Genomic DNA, 20,782 nt, shown 5'->3' with positions numbered 1-20,782 from the left:
CGGAAGCCAATGCAGCTCGCGGAGAAGAGGTGTTACGTGGGAGTATCGGGAAGCTCCCATCAAAACTCGCGCGGCTGAATTCTGCACCAGTTGAAGCCTTCGGGTGGTCCTCAAGGGCAGCCCCATGTAGAGGGCATTGCAGTAGTCTAACCGGGAGGTCACGAGCGCATGAGTGACTGTACGTAGAGCATCTCAGTCCAAACGGTCATCACAAGCGGTATCAGTCGGTCAATACGTATCATTCTTCTCACCAATATACATTCAAAATAACATACGACATTCATTTCTGGCTAGTTCGTTTGCCTAACGGTTGGTAAAAATTTATCCCAATGAATTGAATCCTCTTTCTCTTTAATCTCCAAGTTTAATCTGTCCATTTCTGCACACTCTTAATATTTTCTTGATTAAGACTCCTCAGCTGGTAGGTTTCCATTTTCCCAGTACTGGGCAAATGCTATTCTCGCTGCTGTCAATACACGCAATATTAGATACTCCTTCTCCTTCTCCTTTCCTCTGGTCATCCCACCCTGTCACCTCCTGCCAGGGGTCAGGGTTAGGGTTAACCCTAACCCTTGTAACGTGAGAAAGCCCTTCACTTGTGACCTGCCAGCACAACTGTGGGGAAGCAGAAAAAGAGGAATTCCATCGGGAAATTCAGAATGACAAGAGTTGAAAGGGACCTTGCAGGTCTTCTAGTCTAACACTAACACACACAGACACACACACACCGCTCAAGCAGGAGACCGTAGACCATGTCAGACCCAAGTGGCTGTCCGGTCTCCGGTCTCTTCTTAAAAACCTCGTGATGGAGCACCCACCCTTTCCCAATAAAGGAGAATATTTGCAGCTCAAGCTTGAAATGAGGGGTCCTTGGTGCTCTCTGGGGTGGGTGGGTTTCTTGCAGACGTTTCATGACCCAAGTAGGGAACATCATCAGTGCTAGAAAGGAGGAGGAGGAGGAGGACTGTGGGGTCCTGGGTGCCCTCTGAGCTGGGTGGTTTCCCTGCAGACATTTCATTATCAAACTAGGCAACATCATCAATGCTAGAAGGGAGTGGGGTTTACAAAAAGGAGAAGTGTGGGGTCCTGGGTGCTCTCTGGGCTGGGTGGGTTTCTTGCAGACGTTTCATGACCCAAGTAGGGAACATCATCAGTGCTAGAAGGGAGGGGGCTTTGTGGAGAGGGGGCTGGAAGAGGAGGAGGAGGAGGAGAATGAGGTCCCTGCCGCTCTCCGAGGTTGGTTATTTTCTTGCAGACGTTTCATGACCCAGCTAGGGAACACCAACAGTGCTACTGCTGACCATGTTACCTAGTTTAGGTAACGCAACATCTGCAAGAAAACAAGCCTGTTCAGAGAGCACCAAGGACCCACTACCCTTTCCACTGATCCATTGTTCTCACTGTCAGGAAATTCCTCCTGAGTTCCAGACTGCTTCTTTCCCGTCGATAGGGCCCGCAACTTGGGCGTCCTCCTGGACTCCCGGCTCAATTTTGAAGACCAGATAGGAGCCCTGACTAGGGGGGCTTTTGCCCAGGTTCGCCTGGTGCACCAGTTGCGGCCCTATCTGGACCGAGATGCCCTACGCACAGCCACTCATGCGCTCGTGACCTCCCGGTTAGACTACTGCAATGCTCTCTACATGGGGCTGCCCTTGAGGACCACTCGGAGGCTTCAGCTGGTGCAGAATGCGGCCGCGTGAGTTGTGATGGGGGTTTCCCGATACTCCCACGTAACACCTCTACTCCGCGAGCTGCATTGGCTTCCGGTTGCCCTCTGGGTGAGATTCAAGGTGCTGGTGATGACCTATAAAGCCCTAAATGGCTTGGGTCCGGATTATCTGAGGGAACACAACATCAAGCTCCCTTCGTCCTGTGCACTCCCACAGGGAGGGTCTTCTCAGGGTGCCGCCGGTAAAAGATTGCCGGCAGATAACACCCAGGGGAAGGGCCTTCTCTGTGGGGGCGCCTGCCCTCTGGAACCAGCTGCCAGTGGAGCTTAGGACTGCCCCCGACCTCCGTTCATTCCGCCGGGACCTGAAGACCTGGCTCTTTGAGCTCTCTGGCCCAGGCTGAGAATTTTAATTTTAATTTTAATTTTAATTGGTTTTTTTTTTACTTTTTTCAGGGACTGTTGTAATTATTTTTAATTGTTTTTAACTTTTGTATTTCTTGTTTTAAATTACCCTGTAAACCGCCCTGAGTCCTTCGGGAAAGGGCGGTATATAAATCCAATTAAATTAAAATTAAATTTAATTTCCTGGAGGACCTGACAAGGCCAGGCCAGCACAGAGGCAACTTTAAGCTGAGGTGCGTGCGTGCATGCGTGTCTGTGTGTGTGTGTGTGTGTGCGCGCGCGCGCATGCGGGGGTGCTGCTGAGCTTCTGAAATGGGGAACATCTCCCCTTCCCGTGCACAGGTATAAGACCCCCAGCCCAAACCCCAGGTATGTCCCCACAGGTACGGGACCCCCCCCGCCCGAGCCAAGCTGATACCTGCTGCACGTGAAGCAGACTTTCACCGGCAAGGGAACCAGGCCGTTGTGGTCCAGCTCGTGCTGTGCTTTCTTGACGTTCTTCCCGGAGCTCTCTTCCTTCCTTCTCCGCTTACTAGTACCTGGCAGGGCAGAACAGGAAGTCAAGCAGAACAGGAAGAGAGCTGCTCCGGGAGTGAGATGGGTGGTCTCTAAATGTGATATACTACAAACACACACACACACACACACACATATACAGGGAGAGAGAGGGAAAGAGAGAAAGGGAGGCAGACAGGATAGATGACGAGTGATAGATCTCTAAATTTGATGCACACAAGCATACAGACACATTAGAATAGAATAGAATAGAATAGAATAGAATAGAATAGAATAGAATAGAATAGAATAGAATAGAATAGAATAGAATAGAATGGAATGGAATGGAATGGAATGGAATGGAATGGAATGGAATGGAATGGAATGGAATGGAATGGAATGGAAGAAAATAGAATGGAATGGAATGGAAAATGAATAGAACAGAACAGAACAGTATCTGGAAGGGACCTTGGAGGTCTTCTAGTCCAGCCCCCCGCTCAAGCAGGAGAACCTATGCCACTCAAACACATTTCAACCTATAGCATTTCAGACAAGTGGCTGTCCAGTCTCTTCTTAAAATAAATAAATGATAGGTAGGTAGATTGATGATATAGATATAGCTCTTTAAATTTGATACACACAGGGAGATATAGATCCCTAAATAATGCACACAGACACCCCCACCCTAGTGGATAGATGACAGGTGATAGATCCCTAAATCTGAGATATATAAACATACATATACACACGGGGGTGGGGGGAAGAATACATGACCGATGATTAGATCTCTAAATTTGATACACACAGGATGCAGACCCAGAGATAAGATAGAGATAGAGAGAGAGAGAGAGAGAGAGAGAGAGAGAGAGAGAGACAGACAGACAGACAGACAGACAGACAGACAGACAATAAGGTAGGTAGGTAGGTAGGTAGACTGATATTATATACAGACCTCTAAATTTGATACACACAAACACACACCGATGACAGACAGACAGGGCTAGGTAGGTATTGGGGATCTGAAGGGGGGAATCTGCCCGGGCTCACCCTCAACTGCAGGGCTGGGCAACTCTGGCAGCCCCTTTATGACCTTTACGCCCGGGGGTCTTCAACTTCCAGAATGCTGGGTGCCACCGCTGCCTCCCCCCCCACTGCTCAAGCAAAAGACCCCCTGGCTTGGCTCAACCACCCACTATGCTTCCTGGTCCAGGCGATGCCGGAAGCCAAGCGGAACCCCCCCCCCCCAAGGATGCCCCTTTGGGCCTTGGCCATCCCCGCCCTTGCAAGGGGCTCCCACACCAAGCGCCGCTGCCGCCGCCGACTCACCTGGCAGGGCCGTGGTGCAGGTGAGCTCGTTGGGCAGCTGGAACTGGGTGGGGTTCCTCTCCATGGCGGCCGCGATGAGCAGTTCGAAGGGCCGCTTCAGGTGAGGCTGCCCCCCCTCGGCTTCCCCCCCGGGGGCAGAGTCGTCGTCCACGTCAATTATGTCCTCGTCCACGTCGTTCTGCTCCGAGTTGGGGGTGTCACTGCTGGTGTTGGAGGTCGGGGTGCCGGGCCGGCTGGCTCTGCGCTCCAAGAGCCGGGCGTGGGGAAGGGTCCGGAGGCTCCCACCACCCGCCCGGTCCAAGTAGTCAGCATCGCTGGTGGGAGACGAGGTCCTCTTGACGGACTTGTCAACCAAGCCGTTCATGTGACCGAGTTCCTTTTTCTGCTCTCTCTTCTGCAAGACACAAACCAGCCGTCAGTCTTCCGAGAGAGAGAGAGAGAGAGAGAGAGAGAGAGAGAGAGAGAGAGAGAGAGAGAGAGAGAGAGAGAGAGAGAGAGAGAAAGAAAGAAAGAAAGAAAGAAAGAAAGAAAGAAAGAAAGAAAGAGGAACCAGGTGAAGATAGATAGATAGATAGATAGATAGATAGATAGATAGATAGATAGATAGATAGATAGATAGATAGATAGATAGATAGATGGATAGATGGATGGATGGATGGATGGATGGATGGATGGATGGATGGATGGCAGGCAGGCGAAAGATACTCCTTTATACATGCAGCAGCAGCAGCAGCAGCTGGAAACTCTGTGCCCCAGATGCCGGGGTGGGGTGGGGTTGGGGGGTTCCCAGGGCTGGGAGAATATCTCTGCTTATCTCCACTTGCTCTCCGGACTGGCCCTGCAGCTGCTGCACCTTCCGCCTGCCTCTCCGCTGACCAGCTGCAGCCCAGCCCAGGCGCTTCCCCTCCTCCGCCGTTCCCCCCAAGGAGGAGCAGCCAAGGGGGCAGCCCTCGTTCTCTCCCTGCCGCTGTCACCTAGAGACAGCGGGAGCCCCCCCCCCGTTGTTTTCCAACTTGCTGGAAGGAAGTGGGGGGCTTGGCAAGGGAAGCGTCCGTCCGGTGGAGAGGGGAAGAGGCCGGTGCCAGCCTGGGAGGAGCGGGGTCGGCCTGCCCCGTCCGGGGCCGCAAGTGGCCCAAGGAGGTGGACACCCACAGCTGCCTGAGAGCGGGGAAGCGCTGGTTCCCATGCTGCACTTCAGGCCAGTAAGTTACTCCTTAGGGGTGGGGGAGTCGTTTATCTCCAAGGTTGACCTAGGTTGACTCAGCCTTCCGAAGTCCATAAAACGAGGATCCAGACCAGACATGTCAAACACAAGGCCTGGAGGCCAGATCCGGCCCGCGAAGTGGTTTCATGCGGCCCCCGAAGCCGTCCTGGAAACAGTGAGGGAACGGCCCCCACTGCCTTGGCCCCAGCCCAGAGACCCTCCTCCTGCCAGAGACCCTCAGATCTGCCCCACTCCTGCCCAGGCCCCCATAGGCACCCTTGATGCGAAGGATGCAGAGCTGGCCACGCCCACCCAGTAGGCCATACGCACTCTAGCCACGCCCACCCAGCAGGCCACACCCACCCAGGCCACACCCACCCGGCCCCCTGAGGGCAACCGCCATGCTGATGCGGCCCTCAATGAAATTGAGTCTGACACCCCTGATCCAGACTGTTGCGGGCCAAATGTTGGCTCTGTAAACGGCTTAGAGCGGGCTGTAAAGCACTGGCGAAAGCGGTATATAAGTCTGAGTGATTTTCTCAGATTTATAATGCACTTTCCCCCTTAAGAGTGAGGGGCCAAAAAAAAAGGAAAAAAAAGGGTGTTCAAAGAGGCTTTTTTGTCTGCTGCAACAGCGCCAGCTGTGCCTTTGCTAGGCTTATTTCCTACAGCTGTTGGGATCCATTGTTCGGCTTCCAGAGAGGAAGAAAGGGGGGGTGTGTGTATGTGTGTGTGTCCCCAAAATCTCTTTTACCTTCCGGCGCACGGTGCAGCGATGGCACATCCATTCCCCGGGAGGCAGCATCTCCTCGCTCAACGGAGGGTTGCTGTGGGAGGAGACAAGAAGCACAAATGAGTTGCGCGCATTCTGCCACCCTCACAACCGGCGCTGCGATGCGACACGTCCCAGGCGACAAGGGCCCGTGCGGAACTGGAGGGCGCCTGACTGCTTCTGCGTCCTGCTTTCAGCGTCAAACTTCGGTTATAGCCCTTCTTTGCCCGGGAGAGAGGAAGGCTCTCCATCTATTTTTTTTAAAAAAAAACTTTATTTATTTATTGGTATCCAGCCTTGTTCCGTTTGTTTTTTGTTTACAAGTAACGGAAGACTGCAGACATAGCCAACATACCTCTCCTCCTCCTATTTTCCCCAGAACAACAACCCGGTGAGGTGGGCTGGGCTGAGAGAGAGAGAGAGAGGGATTGGCCCAAAGTCACCCAGCTGGCTTTTGTGCCTAAGGCGGGACTAGAACTCACTCTCTCCTGGTGATTGGCCCAAAGTCACCCAGCTGGCATTTGTGCCTAAGGCGGGTACTAGAACTCACCCTCTCCTGGTGATTGGCCCAAAGTCACCCAGCAGGCTTTTGTGCATAAGGCAGGACTAGAACTCACCCTCTCCTGGTGATTGGCCCAAAGTCACCCAGCAGGCTTTTGTGCATAAGGCGGTACTAGAACTCACCGTCTCCTGGTGATTGGCCCAAAGTCACCCAGCTGGCTTTCATGCCTAAGGTGGGACTAAAACTCAACGTCTCTTGGTGACTGGCCAAGAGTCACCCAGCCGGCTTTTCTGCCTAAGGCGGTACTAGAACTCACAGTCTCCTGATGATTGGCCCAAAGTCACCCAGCTGGCTTTTGTGCATAAGGCGGGACTAGAACTCACCCTCTCCTGGTGATTGGCCCAAATTCACCCAGCTGGCATTTGTGCCTATGGCGGGACTAGAACTCACCCTCTCCTGGTGATTGGCCCAAAGTCACCCAGCAGGCTTTTGTGCATAAGGCGGGACTAGAACTCACCCTCTCCTGGTGATTGGCCCAAATTCACCCAGCTGGCTTTTGTGCATAAGGCGGGACTAGAACTCACCCTCTCCTGGTGATTGGCCCAAATTCACCCAGCTGGCTTTTGTGCATTAAGGCAGGACTAGAATTAGAACTATTTCTGGAAATGGTCTGGAAGCGACACCCAGACCCACACCCCCCTTGTCTGCCAGACCCCAAAGCTTGCTGCTCCTTCTGTTTAAAATCAGGAGGCAGAAAAGCCAGCAGCCATTTTGAGAGCACAGCTCAGGAATCAGGGAAGCGAACAGGACCAACAGCCTCAAGAGCATTGTGAAAAACCCACACAGCGACCGACCGCAGTGAAGAAGGCACAGCTGGGGAAAGCTGGGGGGGAAAAAATAAGAGGTACATTCGCTTAGCTTCCTGATTCCCCCCCCCGACCCCCGGTGTCAAGTTTCAGGGGCAATTAAAACAGCTCGCCCCAAATCCAGAACACGGCAGAGAGAAGGGTTAGCTGACTTTTTTTTAAAAAGGAAAAAAAAAGAGGGGGGTGGTTTTTCCACATGCAGTTAAAACAATCCCAATTAACACCTGCCTTCTAATTAGAAGAGCTTTCAGGAAGTAAAACCTGAAGTGGGATATTGCTAGCCACACTACTTCATCGATCAGCTGGAAGACATCCAGGAAAAAAAAAAAAAAGAAGCAGGGCGTACACAGAGCGCTACTAAGACTTTATTCACTGGTCTCCGAAGCTGAGCTGCTTTTACGCATGTTTTTTGGCAAGAGCCCAGCTCCGTGGCCCAAAGTTAACATTTTTCAGGTGTCCAGTTGAAAAGAATTTTAACAGGAGGCAACATCCAAGGTCCTGAAAAAAGGCACAAAGAGCTTCCCAAGATTGTTACGCGAGATTGTTGTTTCCTTCCAGGAAGAGTACGCTGCTGCTACTACTACTACTACGAACGTAGCTTGTTAAGATTTAAGGCCCCCGAGGGCAGGAAGTGACGTCTGCCAGTTACGCCATGTTCTTACGGGACGTGTGATGCATTCTGCAAATTTGTCACACAGACACACACACACACACACACACACACACACACACACCAAAAAGGAGAGGATTTCCTAAATCGGCCTGATTATGAATCACTTACAGCACCGGGTGTGTGTGTGTGTGTGTTTGTGTGTGTGTGTCTGTCTGTCCACACCTTGGAAACTTTAAAGCCTGTGGACTTCAACTCCCAGAATTCCTCAGCCAGCAGGGAAATGATGAGTTTTATTGAAGGGCACAGCTTCCCTGAGCTACATACAAGTCAAGCCGATGTTTATTACGGTCAAAGGCCCAGAGCAGGTTAAAAACCCTCCAGGAATATCCAGTTAAAAATTCTAGAATAAAATAATAAATAACAGAGAAAAATCTATCTTCAAACCACACAATCTGGCATCCGATCTGTCCGTTGCACACTGTCAAACCACAGCGTAGCCCAGGGGTCTTCCAACGTGGCCCTTTTTAAGACTTGTGGACTTCAACTCCCAGAATTCCTCAGGAATTCTGGGAGTTGAAGTCCACAAGTCTTAAAAAGGGCCACGTTGGAAGACCCCTGGCACAGCCTAACTATGAGATAATCTCCACCCTTACCTGTCAGGGCCCCTTAGTCATACTAAATACTAAAGTGCAAGAGAGGGATACCGCAAAAGGGTTTGCTGCATTAATTGTGTAAAATAGCTACGATGGATTAATCACCTATTTCCGAGGAAATAATTCTGGGAGTTGACATCTTAAAGCAGGGGTCTTCAAACTTGGCCCTTTTATGACTTCTGGACTTCAACTCCCAGAATTCCTCTGCCAGGCACACTGGCTGAGGAATTCTGGGAGTTGTAGTCCACAAGTCATAAAAGGGCCAAGTTTGAAGACCCCTGTCTTAAAGCTTAAACAGGTACTTTAAGACTTTAAAGTTCCTAAGGTTGGATGCCCCGGGCTTACAGGCTTATACAATAATTTACAGGGTAGCTCAGAACTACGCAGGGTTTTCCTGCAAAAAAAAACCAGACCCACTTGCTGTTTTCCTGGCGGGGGGGGGGGGGGAAGACACATAAGCAACTCAACACCCCCAAACTCATTCCTCCCACGTCCCACCCCTGTAAAACCTGACTGGGTCCCCTGACTCGCACCCTGGACCCTCTGCCCAAATTCTTCTGGGGTGAAAACACCTTTGGCTAGCTGTCCAGCCAGACTCCACTGCCACTGGGCAGAAGCCCAACGCTGGGGGGGGGGGCAGGGTGCAAGGGCTGCCCCCAAGCAAGCATTTTTCTCCGGCTTTTGGGTGGATCTAGAGAAAGACGGAGCGCTGTTCCCTTCCCACCGGAGCGGTCCCTATTTTTCTACTTGCATTTTTTACGTGCTTTCGAACTGCTAGGTTGGCAGGAGCTGGGACGAGTGACAGGCGCTCCCTCTGCTACGCGGCACTCGGGATTCAACCCGCCAAACTGCCGACCTTCTGATCGACAAGCTCAGCGTCCTTAACCCACTGAGCCATAGATAGATATAAATAGATTATAGATAGATAAATTGACTCGTATATATGACCGTTCCCAGGGTCCCTTATGCGACCTTCTGACGAGCAAAGTCAAGAGGGAAAAGCCCGATTCGCTTAACAACCATGTTACTAACTTAAAACAACTGCAGCGATTCGCTTAACAACCGAGACAAGGAAGGTCGTAAAACAGGGCAAAATTCACTTAGCCACTGTCTTGCTTGGCAAGGGAAGTTTAGGGCTGAACTGTGGTCGTAAGGTATAGGGTTTCCTGCCTGAGCAGGGGGTTGGACTAGATGACCTCCAAGGTCCCTTCCAGCTTTATTATTATTATATAAAACTTTTATTCATAAAACATGAAACTCAGTCAACTGAACACTCATAGTGACTGGCACTAATGGTTGGCACGGGTTGCTGCCAGCATCCTAGGTCTCAACCAGGTATCTCCTTAAAATGTAAGATGTTCCGAGGAGCGCAGTTTTTTTGTAGCTTTGCTGGAGTTATTGCAGGAAGCTGCAGCTTCTTGATGTGTTTTGCAGTTTTTAGACCTAGTTCCCACTGCCCCGATGACAACGGGTATCACTGTTACACATTTCATCCATAATCGCGCAGTTTCGATGGCCAGGTCACGGTATTTCGGAATTTTTTCCAGTTCTTTTTCTTCAACTCTGGCATCTCCTGGTACAGCGATATCAATCAACTGTACATTTCAGTTCTCTACGACTGCGATATCTGGCGTGTTGTGTTCCAAATGGCGATCTGTCTGTATTCGGAAGTCCCACAAGATCTTCACCCTCTCATTCTCGACAACTTTTTCCGCCCTATGTTCCCATGACACAGGCAAGTCGTATTTTTACACAATAAACAACTATTATTATTATTATTATTATTATTATTATTATTATTATTATTATTATTATTATTATTATTTTGTTGGAAGTTTTTAAGAAGAGACTGGCCAGCCATCTGTCTGAAATGGTATAGGGTTTCCTGCCTGAGCAGGGGGTTGGACTAGATGACCTCCAAGGTCCCTTCTTCCTCCTCCTCCTAGGTCCCTTCCTCCTCCTCCACCTCCTCCTCCTCCTCCTCCTCCTCCTCCTCCTCCTCCTCCTCTTCTTCTTCTTCTTCTTCTTCTTCTTCTTCTTCTTCTTATTATTATTATTATTATTATTATTATTATTATTATTATTATTATTATTATTATTATTATTGGGCTATCTGTGTTTGTAGCTCAGCTTTGAACTGTGAGGTACCTTGGTGTTGAGCTGAGTGGATTCCTCGCAGACGTTTGTGCGATGCAGCACTTACCTAGTGTACGAGACGTCTGCAAGGAAACCTCCCAACCCAGAGAGCTCCAAAGACCCCAAAGGAGAAAGAGCAATCAAAGGGCTTCGGCCCCCCGGCACCCCCACAATCCCTAAAACCCCACCTCCCCCTTTAAGACAAGCCACAAAAGCCAGCTCTTGGTCAAAAAGTCTCTTTCTCAGAAAAGAAGGCCAATGCGAAGACACAAGGTGGGACTCAATTCTGGCTAAGGGACGCTTCTACATGGCTTAGGCCCGGGGTACTTGCGAGACCACCTGCTGCCATTGTCAACCTCCCTTCACCCGCTTTGCTCCCACAGAGTCGGCCTCCTCAGGGTTCCCTCGGCCAGGCAATGCCGGCTGGCGACCCCCAGGGGAAGAGCGCCGATCCTCTGGAATGAGTTGCCCCCGGAGCTGCGGACGGCCCCCGACCTTCGGTCCTTCCACCGTGACCTGAAGACCTGGTTGTTCCAACAAGAGGGCCTGGACTGACCACGGTTTTTAATTTGGTTTTTATTGTGTAAATTGTCCCGTATTTCTTATATTCATTGTTTAATTCCTTTTTTAATTTTTGTATTTTATGTCTCTTAATTTTTATTGTTGTGAGCCGCCCTGAGTCCTTAGGGAGAAGGGCGGCATATAAATTTAACAAATCTCAATCTCAATCTCTCTTCTGTCCTGGAGGATCAGCACAGCAACCTTGCCTCGGGGTGTGTATGTCTGTCTGTGTGTGTGTGTGTGTGTGTGTGTGTGTGTCCGTCCCGTTTCGGTCACCAGCACCACTGCTGCGGTTTAACTCAGAGGTCCCCAACCCTCGATCCGTGGTCCGGCACCGGTCCGCGGCATGCCAGCAACTGGTCCACACAAACAACCAAAGCCCCATCCACGGGATCCAGGCAGCACGCAAAACCACGCGCCCTCCGGTCCGCGGAAAAAACCTCTCTCCACGGAACCGGCGGTCCCTGGTCGTGCCCGAAAGGTTGGGGGCCTCTGGTCTAACTGGTCGAGGCGTTCCCTGGAGGAAGAGGAAAATGCATTTCACCTTGCCGATAAGGTTCTATAAATAGGCTGCAAACCAGTCCACAACCTTTCAGGATGAAAAGCGATACCCGAATGAAATAGGATGCCCAGTTGAGTGGCAGAAAAGCAGGCTCAGAGCCACAAAGCCCGTTTCATGAGGCACCTTCCCTGTCCTGCGAAACTCCGGCAAACCCGGCAAAGAGGTAGCAGGAAAGATGTGAACCCCGATGTCCTCACAACTGTCTGGGTTTTACCTTTAGGCAGGAAAAACCGAAGGCGCAAGTACAGACTGGGCGAGGCCTGGCTCCAAAACAGCCGCTGTGAGAGAGACCTCGGAGTCCCGGTGGACGATCGCTTGACCGTGAGCCAGCCGTGTGCAGCAGCCGCCAAAAAAGCCAACACAATCCTGGCTTGCACAAAGAAGAGGCGTAGAATCAAGATCACGTGAAGAATTAGCACTGCTTTACAAGGCCACACCTGGAATACTGCAGCCTATTTTGGTCACACAAAAAAAAAGATGTAGAGAGTTTGGAAAAAGTGCAGAGAAGAGCAACTAAGATGATCCAAGGGCCTGGAGACTACAACACACGAAGAATGGCTGAGGGACTTGGGTTTGGCTAGTTTAAAGAAAAGAAGAAATAGGGGAGACATGATAGCAGCATTCCAGTATTTGGGGGGGGGGGGTGCTGCCACAAAGAGGAGGGGGCCAGGTTGTTCACCAGAGCACCAGAGGGAAGGACGAGAAACAATGGTTGGAAACTGATCAGAGAGAGAAGCAACCTGGAATTAAGGAGAAACTTAAAGGAGAAAGTTCCTAACAGTGAGGATAATTAACCAGTGAAACAACCTGACTCCAGAAATCGTGAGCGCTCCATCGCTGGAGACTTTTAAGAAGAGGCTGGACAGTCACTTGTCTGAGATGGTATAGGTTCTCCTGCTTGCGCAGGGGGCTGGACTAGAAGACCTCCAAGGTCCCATCCAGCCCTAGGATTCTATAATTCAGGGAGGGAGGGAGGGAGGGAGGGAGGGAAGAAAGAAAGGAAGGAGGGAGGGAGGGAGGGAGGGAGGGAGGGAGGAAGGAAGGAAGGAAGGAAGGAAGGAAGGAAGGAAGGAAGGAAGGAAGGAAGGAAGGGCCAACGGATGGAAGCTGATCAAGGAGAGAAGCAACCTGGAATTAAGGAGAAACTTCCTGACAGTGAGGACAATTCACCAGTGGAACAGCTTGCCACCAGAGGTTGTGGGCGCTCCATCGCTGGAGACTTTTAAGAAGAGGCTGGACAGTCACCAGTCTGAGATGGTATAGGTTCTCCTGCTTGAGCAGGGGGCTGGACTAGAGGACCTCCAAGATCCCTTCCAGCTCTATTCTATTTGATTCATCTTGTCCAGAGCAATCCCAGAAAGGCGAGCAGGAAGGGCTGAGGCCTTCGGCAAACACAGGCCCAGGCTTTCGCCTCCCGTCCCTTCAAACAAAAGTGCCGGATGGTGACTCAGATCAGTTAGCTGGTGCTTAATTATCTCTTGGAATTATTATTGTTGGGGGGGGGGGGGTTGGGGTACCTCCCAGGAAACACAACTTCTTCCTTTTAGCCACACAAAAAAATAATTCCCGTGGGATCTACTGCGCTTGCAACACCGTACAAGTAAGCCCTCAACTTACCACAATTGAGCCCAAAATTTCTGTTGCTATGCAAGACAGTTGTTAAATGAGTTTTGCCTCCTTTGACGACCTTTCTTGCTGCGGTCGTTAAGGGAATCACGGTGTCCCACGGGTTAAGTGAAGTGAAGCCGGCTTCCCCATTGACTTTGCTCGTCAGAAGGTCGCCAAAAGAGAAATTTAGAGACTGTTAGAACGATTAACCAGTGGAACTCCTTGCCTCCAGAAGCTGTGAAGGCTCCAACACTATTAGTATTAGGGAGCAGGGGGCTGGACTAGAAGACCTCCATGGTCCCTTCCAGCTCCATTCTATTCTATTCTACACTGGAAGTTCTTAAGAAGAGACTGGACAGCCATTTGTCTGAAATGGTGCAGGGTTTCCTGCCTGAGCAGGGGGTTGGACTAGATGATCCAAGATCCCTTCCAACTTTGTTGTTGTTATTGTTGTTGTTGTTATATCGAAGGACCCTGGGACACTGCGACCATCACAATTATGAGCCAATTGCCAGATGTCTGAATTTTGAGCATGTGAAATGCTGCGTCGGGTGGTAAGTAAAAAAAAAAAAAAGCCCCTTTTTTCAGCGCTCTTGTAACTTTGAATGGTCCCTAAACGAACTGTTGTAAATTGAGGATTATCTGTAGTCAGTCTCAGAGCCGGTGTAACAAGGGTGCGTGTGTGTGTGCGTGTGTGTGTGTGTGATGGTCATAGAGATTGCATCAAACAGATGAGCCAAACCGGGCCCTGTGCGTATTCTGCAATCAGAAGAGAATGGGAAGGAGCTGTGCGGTTGGTTGCGCCCTTAAGCCTCGGCTAAACCCGACATCTGTCCCACATTACCTCCAACTCATATTAGCTCATTCCCAAGTGTGCAAAAGGCTTAGGATGTTTGACTTCCTCTCAGTCTGCTGCCGATAATGCACTTGAAGGAAGGTTTATGGCTAGGGATTCTGATGGCTTCCCAAGAGGTCCCAACTTTTTTCCCCTAATCTTCATTTCCTTCCCCCTACACACACAAGGCTATGGTCTTCCCAGTTGCAATGTATGGCAGTGAAAGTTGGACCATAAGAAAGGCTGAGCGCCAAAGAATGGAGGCCTTTGAACTCTGGTGCTGGAGAAGACTCCTGCGAGTCCCTTGGACTGCAAGGCGATCCAACCGGTCAGTCCTAGAGGAGATCCACCCTGACTGCTCTTTAGAAGGCCAGATCCTGAAGCTGAAACTCAAATCCTTTGGCCACCTAATGAGAAGGAAGGACTCACTGGAGAAGAGCCTCATGCTGGGAAAGGTTGAGGGCAAGAGAAGAAGGGGACGACAGAGAAGGAGGTAGCTGGATGGAGTCCCTGAAGCAGGAGGCATGAGCTTAAAGGGACTCCAGAAGATGGCAGAGGACAGGAAGGCCTGGAGGAACGTTGTCCATGGGGTCGCGATGGGTCGGACACGACTTCGCAACTAACAACACACACACACACACACACACTTACATTGTTTGACGGACAGATCTCTTTGCCTAGCGGTGGAAAAAAAATGTCTTTACAGCCCCCCCCACACCCCGCCTGCTGCTATTCCTAATTGGCTCCAGGACACTTCCTTCTGCCTCCCCACATGTGACGGGTGGATTTGCCACATGAGGATGCAAAGAGGAAATCACACACACACACACACACACACACACACGTCGCGCCCGGGGAGCGTGCCAAGTCAAGAGGAGCCGAGATTCCAGAGCAGAAAGAGGCGCACGGCGGAGCCAAAAGCTCAACGTGGCAAGGCATCCGGGCTCGGAGAAGCGTTGACTCTGGACCCGGCAATTAACGACAAGAGTTGGAAGGGACCTTGGAGGTCATCTAGTCCAACCCCCTGCTCAAGCGGGAGACCCTACATCGGGGGTCTTCAAACTTGGCCCTTTGATGACTTGTGGGCTTCAACTCCCAGAGTTCCTCAGAATTCTGTGGGAGTTCAAGCCCACAAGTCATCAAAGGGGCAGGTTTGAAGACCCCCTACCCTATATCATTTCAGAGAAATGAGACTCTTTTTAAAAAAAACCTCCAGGGATGGAGCACCCACAACTTCTGGAGGGAAGCCCTTCCACTGGTTAATTGTTCCAATGTCAGGAAATGACACAGGCAGCTGCGGCTGCCAAAAAAAAGCCAACACAGTGCCAGGCTGCATTAACGAGAGGGAGAGAATCAAGATCACGCAAAGTGTTAGTACCGCTTTACAAGGCCTTGGTACAGCCACACTTGGAATACGGTGTCCAGTTTTGGTCAGCATGTTGTAAAAAAAGACGTCGAGACTCTTTCTAGAGTACAGAGAAGAGCAACAAAGAGGATCAGGGGACTGGAGGCTCAAACATACAAGGAACGGTTGCTGGAATTGGGAATGTCCAGTTTAATGAAGAGAAGGACGAGGGGGAGACATGATAGCAGTGTTCCAGTATCTCAGGGGCTGCCCCAAAGAAGAGGGAGTCAAGCTGTTCTCCAAAGCGCCTGAAGGCAGGACAAGAAGCAACGGATGGAAACTCATCCAGGAGAGAAGCAACTTGGCGAAGATGGCAAAGATTTCAGCGTATTTGAAAGATCAATCGCAACAGAGATACACTGTGGAGTGGAAGAGATGGATTGATTATATTCAGAATAAATATGGAATACAAATAGAATATACAATAGAGTTATAAATAGAAAGAATAGGAATAGAATATAAAATTATAAATAGAAAGAATATAGAACAGAACATAGAACAGAACAGAACAGAATCAGAATAAGGAATAGAAGAGAGGAGAGGAGAGGAGAGGAGAGGAGAGGAGAGGAGAGGAGAGGAGAGGAGAGAAGAACAGGAATATATAGAATAGAATAGAATAGAATAGAATAGAATAGAATAGAATAGAATAGAATAGAATAGAATAGAATTACAGAATAGGATAGAATAGAATTAGAAATGAATAGAATAGAATAGAATAGAATAGAATAGAATAGAATAGAATAGAATAGAATAGAATAGAATAGAATAGAATTACAGAATAGGATAGAATAGAATTAGAAATGAATAGAAATGAATAGAAATGAATAGAATAGAATAGAATAGAATAGAAAATAGAATAGAGTAGAAAATAGAATAGAATAGAAAATAGAATAGAATAGAATAGTGGAATAGAATAGAATAGAATAGAATAGAATAGAATAGAATAGAATAGAATAGAATAGAATAGAATAGAATAGAATAGAATAGAATAGAATAGAATAGAATAACAGAATAGGATAGAATAGAATTAGAAATGAATAGAATAGAATAGAATAGAATAGAATAGAATAGAATTAGAAATGAATAGAATAGAATAGAATAGAATAGAATAGAATAGAATAGAATAGAATAGAATAGAATAGAATAGAACAGAACAGAATAGAATAGAATAGAATAACAGAATAGGATAGAATAGAATTAGAAATGAATAGAATAAAATAGAATAGAATAGAATAGAATTAGAAATGAATAGAATAGAATAGAATAGAATAGAATAGAATAGAATAGAATAGAATAGAATAGAATAGAATAAACAGAGTTGGAAGGTAACTTGGTGGTCTTCTAGTCCAGACCCCTACCCAAGCAGGAGACCCTACAACATTTCTGACAGGTGGCCATCCTGTCCTCTTCCTTGCAAGCCTCCAGTTCTACATCCTGGGCTCATGTGATCGCCATTTGCGACCTACCCCGCCGCCTTCCGACAAGCCAGGCAAACCGGGGGGGGGGGGGGGGGGGAGAAGGAGAGCTGCATTTGCTTAACAGCCACACAATTCCCTTAGCAACTGCGGGGGAAAAAAGGTTGTAAAATGGGGGCACAACTCATTTAATTCGCAACTGTCTGGATTAGCAACAGAAAGTATGGGCTCAACTGAGGTTATAAGTTGAGGACTGCCTGTATACCACCTGCACCAAATACTATAAATCTCTGAATTAGCTTCCTGAGCAGTTTTGAGGTATAGGCAGTCCCTGGCTTACAACAGCTCGTTTAGTGACCGTCTGAAGTCACAATGGCAGTGGGAAAAAAGTGACTTATGACCGTTTTTCAGCCTTACGACCGTTGCAGCATCCCCATGGGTCACGTGATCAAAATTCAGACGCACGGCATCTGACTCGTATTTATGACGGTCGTAGTGTCCCCGAGAGGGTCACGTGATCCCCTTCCGCGACCTTCTGACAAGCGAAGTCCGTGGGGGATGCTGGAATTGCTTAACGAAGGTGTTGCCGATTTAATGACTGCGGCGATTCACTTAATGGGATAAGGAAATGGGATAAAATTTCCCACTTAGCAACATCAATTTTGAGCTCAATTGCGGTCAAGGTTTAAGTCAAGGACTACCTGTAGAGGTGGGCTTGTTTTGTTTAATTTATTGGTGTTGACCCCAGGTCACGGACTGGACTAGATCCTGCAGGTTTCTTGGCAAGGTTTATCACTGCCTGCTTCGTCTCTAAGGTGGGCTGAGACTTCAGTTTCCAGGTTTCCAGCCTGAAGCTTAACCACTACATCAAGCTGCCTCACACACGTCAAAGAACCCACGGGACCCCACATGGAATCAACCAGAAATCTATTAGCATCCGATTTAGAAATGGCTGCCCAGAGTTGAGTGCAACCACTGAGATCTGTCCACTCCCAACTGAAGACCCAATTTTCATAATGTCAAGATATTGATTTAACAGCTAACCAGCATATGGAATGTAAGATGTAATGATGGGAATGACTCAGCAGGGTCTGTGTCCCTTCAAGAGCAAGCAGGTTCTCTGCCTCTTTAAGAGCCAGCAGGGTCTGTGTCTGTTTAAGAGCCTTTGTATAAAGGGAAGGCTCTGCTGATGGGTCCTCTCTCTCCCGTTTCCTGCTGTAACTGTGGTTTGTTGGATCCTGCTGTATTAGCACATGTATGTATATTGTTCCTGGTGTATGATATTGTAGACAGCGCAAGACCACTGTGGACCACCATTTATTGTGTTTACTCCTGGGTTATCTCACGCAAAAGGACTGTGCACGCTCTGTGACACATAAGGGTGCCATGATTGATGGGAGGAAAGAGAGCCAATATGGTTGTATTCCACCTCTGGCACCTCGCGGCACGAGAGGTATTTTTAGTGCCAAAATCAGATCTGACATACATTTCTAGAAAGTCAGGGTCTCAACCTGATTGGTTGCTATGCTGTCTCTGTTGTAGAGAACAACATTAGCCTATCACAAGGGAGGTTGTGTCTACCAAAAGCTTTTATCAGAGGGGAAATGTATAAACACTCAGATGTAGCTGCCCCTACTAGGTATAGCAAGGAAGAGTCAATCAGTGACCAGACAGATGGCATAGGTTCTTCTGCTTGACTGGGGAGCTGGACTAGAAGACCTCCAAGGTCCTATTCTATTCTATTCTATTCTATTCTATTCTATTCTATTCTATTTTCTATTCCATTCCATTCCATTCCATTTTCTATTCTATTCTAATTTCTATTTCCATTTCTACTCTAATTCCATTCCATTCCATTCCATTCCATTTTCTATTCTATTCTATTCTATTTTCTATTCCATTCCATTCCATTCCATTTTCTATTCTATTCTAATTTCTATTTCTATTTCTATTCTAATTCCATTCCATTTTCTATTCTATTCTATTCTATTCTATTCTATTCTATTCTATTCTATTCTATTCTATTCTATTCTATTCTATTCTATTCTAATTTCTATTTCTATTCTAATTCCATTCCATTCTATTTTCTATTCTATTCTCAGAATAGAGCTGGAAGGTGACCTTGGAGGTCAGCTAGTCCAACCCCCTGCTCAAGCAGAAGACTCGAGTCTACACCATCTCAGACAAGTGGCTGTCCAGTCTCTTTTTAAAAACTTCCACTGATGAAGCACCCAGAACTTCTGGAGGAAAGCTGTTCCACTGCTTAATTGTCCTCACTGTTAGGAAGTTTCTCCTTAATTCCAGGTTGTTTCTCTCCTTGGTCAGCTTCCATCCATCGGTCCTTGTCCTGCCTTCAGGTGCCTTGGAGAACAAGTTGACCACACCCCCTCTTCTCTTGTGACAGCCCCCCAAATACTGGAACACTGCAACCGTTCTTCTTGTGTCACACAATCAAAGGTCTGGCTGAACTCGATCCACCTTCTTACTTATATCCGTTGGCTTCAAATCCAGAAAATACACAATCAAAAGTCTGGCTGAACTCGATCCACCTTCTTACTTATATCCGTTGGCTTCAAATCCAGAAAATACCCAGCTACAGCCACTCCTCAAATCTCAACCACAACTGACCCCAAAATTTTGGTTGCTAGGCGAGACAAGAGGTCCGGCTTACCCCATGGGCTTTGCTGGTCAGAAGGTCGCAAAAGGGGATGACGTGAAACCCCTGGCATGCCCTGACCGCCATAAGCACGAGTCAGCTGCCCAGCGTCTGAATTTCAGTCGCGTCAAGACGGGGATGCTGGGACGGTCGTGAAAAGTGTCCGCTGTCCCCAGAGCCGTTGTAACTTCAAACGGTCAGTGAAGAAATGGCTGTTAAGTCGAGGAGTCACCTGTACAGAATTTGTAGATTTGAACCATTCCCAACCGCTGCTATTCTATGTAAAAATCCAGCCCTATTTTTTTTTAAAAAAGAGCAATAATTCAAGGGCAGTCATCTATTTAACCCAACACTGGCAAATCTCTGCTCTCCCAGGGGCTGTATGAAAAGTTGGACCGAGCAGGGGGGGGGGGGGCAGACTTTAAAAAATTAGAAATGCCGCAACCTGAACTGAAAAAGGGGGGGGGGGAGAACGGCCCATATAAAAATATCAACAGAGATATATTGTGGAGTGGAAAAAAATGGATTGATTATATTCAGAATAAATATGAGACTAAAAAGTTTCATCTAGCATTTGAATAAGTATGGATGAGATATTTACATTGCTTGTAGTTATTTTATAAGAGTTAAAGTGCGATAGATTTAATAGCTTATTGTTGTTTGCATAAGGTAGATTATGATTGTTTGTATTTTTATACCTTGTATTTAGCTCTGGGAAGTCGGGGAGGGGGGAGGGGGAAGGGAGGGGTTTTGTTTTGTTAAAAAAATGTATTGTAAAACTTTTCAATAAAAAAAAATCAACTGGGCGGGTGATTGAAATGACATTAATTAAACCTTACATATTTTATTATCTATTAACATGATCTGTAATTAGCTATGTGATTATTATTGTATTTAAACATACGCGCACCCTCGCTCTCTTTCTGGTGGTTATCCTCAAGACCTCGGACTCCCCAGGTTTAAAATAAATTGGGAAAGATGTAAGCAAAAAAAAAAACATAAAACAATCATAGCCTTCCTTCTCTTCCCCATCAAGTGGAGCACCTCTATAGGTGACAAAGTCCGTGCATGCGTGTGTGTGTGTGTGTGTGTGTGTGTG

General features: G+C 48.1%; 1 protein-coding gene across 5 annotated transcripts in view; it reads right to left on the bottom strand.

Moving 5' to 3' along the window:
- The window catches only part of PHF12 (PHD finger protein 12), a 56,550-nt gene that overhangs the window by 21,701 nt on the left and 14,067 nt on the right, over positions 1–20,782 (bottom strand). For all 5 annotated transcript variants that reach the window (XM_083379673.1, XM_083379669.1, XM_083379670.1 and 2 more), the window contains exons 3-5: positions 5,854–5,926; positions 3,896–4,289; positions 2,493–2,613 (exon numbers count right to left, since the gene is read on the bottom strand). In XM_083379673.1, the coding sequence (XP_083235799.1) occupies positions 2,493–2,613; positions 3,896–4,289; positions 5,854–5,926 (588 nt within the window). The remainder of the gene's footprint in view (positions 1–2,492; positions 2,614–3,895; positions 4,290–5,853; positions 5,927–20,782) is intronic.

The sequence above is a fragment of the Vipera ursinii genome (genome assembly GCF_947247035.1).
Source record: "Vipera ursinii genome assembly, chromosome: 1".
In the NCBI taxonomy this organism is placed as follows: Eukaryota; Metazoa; Chordata; class Lepidosauria; order Squamata; family Viperidae; genus Vipera; species Vipera ursinii.
This window is presented reverse-complemented; position numbering and strand designations above follow the sequence as displayed.